The sequence below is a fragment of the Vipera berus genome (assembly GCF_964194415.1).
Source record: "Vipera berus genome assembly, chromosome: 9".
Classification (NCBI taxonomy): domain Eukaryota; kingdom Metazoa; phylum Chordata; class Lepidosauria; order Squamata; family Viperidae; genus Vipera; species Vipera berus.
The window spans coordinates 9,963,081-9,972,809 of NC_138212.1; the positions used below are offsets into that span (position 1 = coordinate 9,963,081).

The 9,729-nt window shown below is 45.8% G+C and overlaps 1 protein-coding gene across 1 annotated transcript in view; it reads left to right on the forward strand.

Annotated features, from left to right (window-relative positions):
- FOXO6 (forkhead box O6) overlaps positions 1-9,153 on the forward strand; it is a gene marked incomplete at both ends in the record, with an annotated part of 117,461 nt that extends 108,308 nt beyond the window's left edge. The window contains one exon of the mRNA XM_081334635.1: positions 7,720-9,153. Within this exon, the coding sequence (XP_081190761.1) occupies positions 7,720-9,153 (1,434 nt within the window). The remainder of the gene's footprint in view (positions 1-7,719) is intronic.
- Positions 9,154-9,729: the final 576 nt, after the last annotated feature.

Genomic DNA, 9,729 nt, shown 5'->3' on the forward strand with positions numbered 1-9,729 from the left:
TTCTAGTCCAGCCCCCTATGTCATTTCAGACAAGTGGCTATCCAGTTTCTTCTTAAAAACCTTGAGTGATGAAGCACCCACAACGTCTGAAGGCAAGCTTGAGTCACTGCATTTATACAACTTGAATGTTGGTTATTTTTAAATTTGGTTTGCTTTATTATGTCTTAGTGTGTTGTGCATATCCACCCTGTTTATTTAGTTTACATATTAAGGTACATAAACTGACAGAATAATTAATTCAGTAATCAATTATATATTTTTTTAAAAAATAAAAGCATTTGTATACCTCAATTCATAGCAACTTACTCCTGGCCAATATGAAGGAAAATATATTAAAATGCTAATAGCAAGTCCAAATCTAATAAAATAACAAAGTAGGAAAAACATCTCAACAAATTAGTTTTTAAAATAGAGCATCTTAAACTGCCTGTGGCATTAAAATATTTTAACTTGACTTGTAAAAGACATTCAAATCAGTGTCAGATTCATTGCTTTGTACTGTATAGGTAGTCCTCGATTTATGACCACAATTGAGCCCAAAATTTCTGTGGCTAAGTGAGACAGTTGTTAAATGAGTTTTGCTCCATTTTGCTATAGTTGTTAAGAGAATCACTGCAGTTGTTAACATTAATAACACAATTGTTAAGTGAATCTGGCTTCCCCATTGACTTGGCTGGTCAGAAGGCCGCAAAAGGTGACCTCAGGTACGGCAACTATCATAAATATGAGTCAGTTGCCAAGGGTCTCATTGTTGATCCTGCTCACCATCAGGATGCCACAATGGTCGTAAGTGTGAAAAACGGTTGTAAGTCGCTTTGTTCAGTGCCGTTATAACCAGTGGTGGGATTCAAATATGTGAACAATGGGTTCTCTGTGTGGATGCCGCTTCCGGAAGTCCATTCTGGGCCTGGGCAACAAAAAATTAGCTACTGGTTCTGCCGAACTAGCTGAATCCCACCACTGGTTATAATGGTCACTAAACAAACTGTTGTAAGTTGAGGACCACCTGTAGTCCTTGCAACAGGTGATTGCCTTAACATCCTGGACAGTTGCTTGGGTGTTGCTCCATCCTGGCTACTCTTGTTACACATTTCAGAAGAGCTGTGTGGCCAAACCTGAGGGCTCCCGAGTCGTGCAGCCTCAAGCTTGAGTGGAATGGCCCAGTTCACTGAGCAAGTCTTGGAAAGTAACGTCGCCTCTTCTTCCCGCCCTTCCCTTGGCTCTCTTCAGACCAGCTGGCGTGTTGTCAGGTTCGACAGAAATGTGGAGTCCCCATATAGCTCTTCTGTCAACCGCCTGTGATGCACTGTCACCTCCATCATGCTTTTGTGTAGTTCTTGGTGTCTTGCATTTCTTTCTGAAGAGGCCATGGGGGGCCAGCGGGGAGGGGAGTGGGGAATGTCTCTTTGCAAGAAACTGCCTCTGGCAGTTCCCCTCATGCATAAAATGAAGGTACTGCTGTTGCTTTGTCTTCTTCCCAAGGAGAAAAAAAAGGGGGGGGGGAGCCGAACCAACCATTTTCACAATCCAGGATCCTTCATGGAGGTCACCAGAGTCAGTTCCGTGGAGCTGTGGAATTCCTAGATAGGAAATAGCAACTGTCACCAGGCCTCTGCTTTTTGGCTCAGGGGTAGGCAACCTTGGCTCTTTTATGACGACTCGTGGATTTCAACTCCCAGAATTCCTGAGTCACAGAAGAGCCAAGGTTGCCTACCCCTGGTCTAGATCTTTGGATGCTTTCCAAAGCTTCTTTTTTAAATAAGTCTTTAGTTAAGGGTGCCGAAAAGGTCAGGTTCTCTGCCTTGCACCCCCTAGACAAATGTTGTTAAGAAGAGGAGAAAATTGGATTGCAAATTCATTAGTGCTGTCAAAAATGGGTTCTTTATATATATATTTATTAGATTGTAGATGAAAGACAGACCGCTGCTCTGCTCTGCTCTGAAAATGATTTTCTCTCTACTGACAACCAGTAGGTTTTAAAGTTGGGATGGTCAAGAGATATCTGCAGGCTCAGAAGCATTGCACTGTTGTAGTGCAGGTGCCACCCTTATTATGTGTGTGATGTCATGACATACATCTCAATGGGGAAAATCTAAATTTGTGCCATGTTCCTCATTAGCTTCCCTTGACTTCCCTTCCCTGATACAGTCCTTTTGACAATCTCAGAACATGTGATTATCCAGAACAGTGTTTTTTTCCAATTTTGGCAGCTTTAAGATGTGTGGATTTCAACTCCCAGAATTCCTTAGCTGGTTGGGGGAAATCTGGGAGTTAAAGTCCACACATCCTAACATTGCCAAGATTGAGAGACACTGACTAGAATGACCAAGCTAATAGAGGAATAGGAGGCTGTTATAAATCTCAGTTCATTTGTTCCCTGCTGCAGTGTTCCCATTTTTCTTAACAGTATTAGATTTTGGCATAAGCAGTAATCTTGTGCCCACAATAAAATGATTTGTTGTGGAATCTGCAAAAGAACAACAAGACATACACCTAATCGTATCACATGACACTTAATTTTCTTCCCTAGAAATTAGTCACTTGTTAAGTTTCCAGGGTTTTCTCTGTGAAAGTATCCCTGAACATCTCCAAAGTGACATTTCAATTTTTGCAGTCTTACATAAGGCAGTCACGTGTGAGCAGGGCCAAAAGCTAGAACCCGGGTTTGCATAAAATCTGCCAAAATAAATTTAAAATTTAGAGATGTAGGAACAGGGATTTCGCGGCTTATGAGTACATAGGGGACCAGAATTTCCATTGCTAAGTGAGGTGGTTGTTAAGTGTGACACAGCCATTTTTGCCATGGTTGTTAAGTGAATCACTGCAGTTGTTAAGTTAGTTTTGTGGTCATTAAACAAGTCCGGCTTCCCCCTGTGATTCTGCTTGTCACAAGTCAGCTGGGAACAGTGGTGGGATTCAAATGTGTGAGCAACCAGTTCTCTGTGTGGATGCCGCTTCCGGAAGTCTGTTCTGGGCCTGGGCAACAAAAAGTTAGCTCCCGGTTCTGCTGAAGTGGTGTGAACCGGCTGAATCCCACCACTGGCTGGGAAGGTCACAAGTAGCGGTCAGGGACACTGCAACTTCATAAATGCAGGCTGGTTGACAAGTGTCTGAATTGTACTCATGTGTCCATGGGGAAGCTGCGACAATCATAAGTGCAAGGAGAAGGTTGTAAGCAACGTTTTCTTTCAGTGTCTTTGTCACTTTGAATGGTTGTTAAACAGATGGATGTAAGTTGAGGACTGCCTGCAGAGTTTTGCCACTGCTGCTGCTGTTGAGATAGAATAAGAAATATAAAGCTCAAGGGAGAAGGTGATAGGTGCAGGTTTATGACTGAGACAGGCTCAACTCTCACACAATGAAGGTTGACCCTCTTTGATAATAGCTCATTGTTTTTTCAAGGACAGTGTGTAATTTCTCTGATCCACCCTCTCCATCTCACCTGTTGACTTACCATTCTTCTGCTTCCCTCAACTGTGTCCCTCCTAGTCTTTTTCAAAGACAACAAGTTTAAAACAAGGACACTCTTCTTTTTAAAGACAGACAACTAACCTGGATCCGGTTCGCACTATGGTTGGGTTTAAAACTGCTTTGCTCCTCTGGATCACGTGGGCCGGGAAGGCCTTTGGCAACCCGGTGCCCTCCAGTTGGTGCCCTCCAGTTGCATAGGTACTGCAGAATTCACCAGAATTCCCAGATGCCCTGGGGGAAACAGGGCTTAATTGCAGCTAGGCTTTCAAGGCAGGCATGGCATTGGAGCCAGGAAGAGAACTTCAAACAGAAGAATTTAGCTGCTGTCTAAAATGGAGAGGTTCGAAGCATGCATCAGGCTGGTGAATTTATTAGGCAGGCATCTGAGCTTAGTGCCTGGAGTTCAAAGCCCAGCTATATGAGAGAGAGAGAGAGGGAGGGAGGGAAAGAGAGAGAGAGAGAGAGAGAGAGATCAACATGTCTGTGGGATGGATGGGGGAGCAGAACATAAAAAGGTCTCTGCCTAAAACCCTGCCTCCAGTAATTTATTTATTTGTAAAATTTATTAGCTGCCCACCTTACCACACGGTAACTCTGAGCGGCTTACAATATCAAAAGATAAAACTACAGTATATAAAACCTAATCATATAAATGCAATACTATTTTTAAAAAATCAACCTAGCCAACCTGCTGCAGCTGAAGGGATGGAAGTGGAAGGCATTCACGTGAGATGCTGCTCTCTGATCTCCTGAGTGCTTTCTCCTTCTCCTCCTCCTCCTCCTCCTCCTCCTCCTCCTCCTCCTCCTCTTTCTTCTTCTTCTTCTTCTTCTTCTTCTTCTTCTTCTTCTTCTTCTTCTTCTTCTTCTTCTTCTTCTTCTTCTTCTTCTTCTTCTTCTTCTTCTTCTTCTTCTTCTTCTTCTTCTCCTTCTCCTTCTCCTTCTCCTTCTCCTTTTTTGGTCAAGGGTTTCCAAGTTGGCATGCCTCATCTCCTGCACTGTGGGGTGGAAAGAGTTAACAGCGAGGCCCTACCTGCTATTGCATTTTAAAGATGCCAAGATGAAAGCCCATAATTTATTCTCCCCACACACGAAGGAGCAATTAGTTCTAAACACGGCTTAATCAGTCAGCGAGAGATTGATTTCTGTAGACTTGGATTTGGTGGCTGCTGGCAGAGTGCCAGCCTGCAAGCAGTCTCCAAATAAATGAAGTGCAGGGAAGCAAGCCATTCCATAATATGATCTATGGGCCTCTGTAACTTTCTTGCCTGCTCATTAGTATGCCTCTGGACAAAGGCATGGATCCAAACTCTGCAGACGCCCCACCAGCCTCTCACCGGGTGATTTTCAACCTCCCCCCCTCCCTGTGCCTCCTTCCAGCCCATCCCCCTGTCTGTATGTGCATTTCCTCGCTTAGTACATTTAGCCTGGCAGCCAGCTTTGCCCAGTTCCAGACAACAACCAGAAGAAAAGGAACACTCAACACTCTACACACAATGAACGGGTGATAGGCGTCAGCTTCGGGGTTCCACAAAGCTCTGCCTCAAGCTCAGTGGAGAGAAAGAGAGAGAGAGAGGGGTTGAGAAAAAAGCATAGAAGAATGTTTGCAAAAACCTTGACTTCTATGTACTGGTGGTCCTCGACCTACGACCAGAATTGAGCCCAAAATTTCTGTTGCTAAGTGAGACATTTGTTAAGTGAGCTTTGCCCCATTTTATGAGCTTTCTTGGCACAATTGTTAAGTGGATCACTGCAGTGGTTAAATTAGTAACAAAGTTGTTAAGTGAATCTTGCTTTTGCTGGTCAGAAGATTACAAAAGGGGAATCACATGATCCGGGGAGACTGCAACCATCATAAATATGAATCAGTTGCCAAGTTTTGATCACGTGACTCTGGAGATGCTGCAGTGTGAAAAATGGTCATAAGTCACTTTTTTCAGCGCCATTGTAACTTTGAATGCTCATTAAGTGAACTGTTATAAGTCAAGGACTGCCTGTATAGCCCATATGCTCAGTTTACCATGTTACATCAGTGCTTCTCGACTTCAGCCACTTTAAGAGGTGTGGACATCAACATGGCTGGCTGGAGAATTCTGAGTGTTGTGCTAGACAACCTAACTTTTCACCTTTTAAAAGCATTGAAGTCCAGAAGGGTATGAAAGTGGAAAGAGAGACACTTGCTTTAATCTCAGAAGGCAGGACAGGACCGATCAGGATCGAGGGCCACAAGAGTTTGCTGCAAAATGGCAGCAGAGAGATCTTTGTGGAAGTCCAGAATTTTGTAACTCGGATTTGATAGTCCCTTAGCGCTTAAGGACTGCACTAGTTTGATCCCCTTATTTCTCACTAAATATTCCCCTAACGAGATGGAAGAAACTGTGGGATGAAGTGAAGTGAAGGATTCATCATAAAGACTCTTGAGAAATTTATATTCAATTTTCTTTTCTTTTTTATACTTCACGTGGCTAGACCAACTCTCTCCCTCAAGGAGAGGCTTGGGTCGGTGACTTTATTTATATTCTGCCCTTTTTTAAAAAAAAAAAAAAGCTCAGCATGCCAAATTGATGGCAATTTTATTTTATTTTATTCTATACACCAAGCAACCTTAGCATGACAATTTAGGTTGAGAAACAGAGCTGGCTCTCTCCATATTTTTAACCCTGGGGAAAGATCTGAAAACGGTTATCCCTCCATAGCCAGCTTATTAACTTCCCAAATGCTCAGAATCAGCTGACACTGAATCTTCTCTTTTCAAGCAAGTAGAGTTGCATAAAAAAGGTTGGTACGTGTCTGGCATAGCCAATGTTTCAAGTCACTTGTTGTTTCTTTTCCTTGCTAACTGATGTTTGTTTTATTTATTTACTTCTGTCTTGCCTTTATTATTTTTATAAATAACTCAAGGGGGCAAGCAAACATACACAATACTCCTTCTTCTTACTTTTCCCACAGTAGTAACCCTGGGAGTGAGTTGGGGTGAGAAAAGAATGATTGACCCAAACTCACCCAGTTGGCTTTCATGCCTAAGGTGGGACTAGAACTCACAGTCTCCTGGTGATTGGCCCAAAGTCACCCAGCCAACTTTCATGCCTAAGGTGGGACTAGAACTCACAGTCTCCTGGTGATTGGCACAAAGTCACCCAGCCAACTTTCATGCCTAAGGTGGGACTAGAACTCACAGTCTCCTGGTGATTGGCCCAAAGTCACCCAGCCAACTTTCATGCCTAAGGTGGGACTAGAACTCACAGTCTCCTGGTGATTGGCCCAAAGTCACCCAGCCAACTTTCATGCCTAAGGTGGGACTAGAACTAGTGGTGGGATTCAAATATGTGAACAAGCAGTTCTCTGTGTCGATGTCGCTTCCAGAAGTCCATTCTGGGCCCGGATAACAAAAAATTAGCTACCGGTTCTGATGAATTTGTGCGAACTGGCTGAATCCTACCACTGACTAGAACTTATAGTCGTCTGGTGACTAGCCCAAAGTCACTCAGCCAACTCTTATGCCTAAGGCAGGACTAGAAGTCACAGTCTCCTGGCAATTGGCCCAAAATCTTCCAGCCACTTTTCATGCCTAAGATAGGGCTACAGCTCACTACAGTCTCTTGGTTTGTGGCCTGGCGTCTTAAGCACTGCACTAAAAAGGCTCTGTCATATGTATTGCATCTTCATTCAATTAGCTAAGGACCAGAATTTCATGTGCCTCCCAAGAACCTTCAGCAGCATTCACGGAGACCTTATCACTCAGCTCTACTTTTCGATGCAACAGAAATGAAAATATTATTACATGCATCTGGCGTAATAAAGTTGCAGGAAAAGATCATGTTCACAATCATATTCACTGTTTCCAAGAGCATGACAGGGACATCTCCATGAAGTCCTTGGGAGTTGAGCTTGACTTCAAGGAGACTTTAGCATAATCACGTTAACTGAATATTTAATTTAGTTAATTAGGTGCTAATTAAGTTTATAGCTGATTTATTTATTTATTTATTATCCTGGCCCTTCTTTGTCTTGGCGCTCGCCATTTTGAGGAGTGTGCGGTTTAAATCCCAAGTGTGTCTCTTGATCTGAGAAAAGTGGGGCATTCTGTTAACCCCAAGCGGAGCTGAGAAAGCTTGGTGAATGTCAGCGGTAAAGCCAGGTGATGGGTGCCTTGGGGGGGGGGGGTAGAAAGCAGAAAGGATGCCACTTGAGAGACGTGAGGGCTGATACAATTTTTTTCTTCTTCTTCTTTTGGTCTCGTTTTGCTTGCAGAACTCAATCCGGCACAACCTGTCCCTGCACACCCGCTTCATCCGCGTGCAAAATGAAGGCACTGGCAAAAGCTCTTGGTGGATGCTGAACCCCGAAGGTGGCAAAACTGGGAAGACACCCCGCCGACGAGCCGTCTCCATGGACAACAACAGCAAGTTCCTGCGGATCAAGGGCAAAGCCAGTCGGAAAAAGCAGATCCAGACTGCTCAGGAACGAGGGGAGGAAAGCCCAGCTGGCCAGCAGGCCAAATGGTCAGAGAGTCCCACCTCCCATGCCGGTGAGGAATACGATGCTTGGGCTGACTTCCGGACACGGGCCAACTCCTCGGCCAGCACACTGAGTGGCCGCCTCTCGCCCATCATGGCCAACCATGAGCCAGATGACCTGGAGGAGGATGACGGGACCCCATCCTCCCCACTGATGTACCCCAGCCCTTCTAGCACCCTGTCCCCCTCCCTGAATGCCCGCTGCTCAGTGGAGATGCCCAGGCTGACTGATCTCACTGGCACCATCAACCTGAATGAGAGCCTGGGAGAGAGTCTTCTGGATGACCTGCAGGACAACTACAGCATGAGCCCAGCCCAGCCACTTTCTGCTGGAGGACTAAGGCCCAGGACCTCCAACTTTGGCTTCAGCTCCAAGTGCTCCTCAGTGGGTGCAGGAGGTGGGGGAGGGGGAGGAGGTGGTAATACCTACTCTGGGACTATTTATAGCCAGCCCGCCATGAACATCATGCGCCGTTTGCCCATGCAGACCATCCAAGAGAACAAGCAGGCCACTTTTGTTCCCATGAATGCCTACCGCAACGCCTCGTTGCAGGACCTGCTCTCCTCCATTTCCTACGCGCACAAGGAGGGTGAGCCACACCTGCCACCAGCCAACAGCATGGGCCTGCCTCGTGGCCACAGACAAAATGCCCTGGTGTGTAGCGGTGGGGGTGGAGGCGGAGAGATAGGCTTGGTCCCCTACCCTCCCCACTCGTCTTCTCTCATGAAGAGCAACACGTTATACCACCCATCACCAGCTGGCCACCACCCTCCTCTTAACAACAGTGCCTTACCCTCTCCGATCAGCCTTATGAGCCTGCCCAGTGACACTTGCAGCATGGTGAACATGCCTCACCACGGGCATCTCCATTCCTACATCAACAACCAGGGGGCGCACATGAGCTTGCTAGATTCCTTGCAGGGACCTTACCCAGAAGCCATGCACACCCCTGTGTTGAGTCAGGACAGATTCCCAGCAGATCTAGACTTGGACATGTTCAACGGGAGCTTGGAATGTGATGTGGAGTCCATCATTCTCAATGACTTCATGGACAGTGACGAGATGGACTTCAACTTTGACTCGGCTCTTCCGCCACAAAACGGTCTCAATGTGGCCCCTTTGCCCAGTGCCCCACAGCCCAACAATCAAAGCTGGGTACCTGGATGAGGCCCGTCCGGGTTGCTCAGGCCCAGCAGTGAGTGGGGCAAAGAAGGTCTTGGGGAAACAGAACTCTTTCCTCCTCCACCCAGTCCGCCCCGCTCTTCTTCTTTTTCTTTGCCTTCATTTCTTCAGCCAGGCTAGAGCCATCTGTTGAAACTTGACAACGACACTACACACGCACACGTACACGCACACACACATACACACACAAACACACACAATGTAGGGTAAAAATGTTTTGACAGGTACCGGCGGCTTCCCGCCTTGTGCCAGGTGTATTGTGCAGTAAGTCGGATCTGTCTTTGATGTGTGCAATAGGCACAACTTAGCCATGGCAATTGCAAAGTCGCTCCCCTCCCCCCCCCAATCCTCCTTCTCTCCCTCCCTGGGCATTTGCACTATTGCACAGAAAGAGGGAACAGATGATCTGTGATCCGAAGAACAGTCTGGAGCTATTGCCAAGCATCCAAATAGCTAACTTAGATGGCTTCCATGAAAAGGCTTTAGAGCAAGTTTTCCACTGGCTTTCTGCTGTCCTAACTATCGAAACCCTAATTTGATTTCTTCTCCTCGCTCATTCCT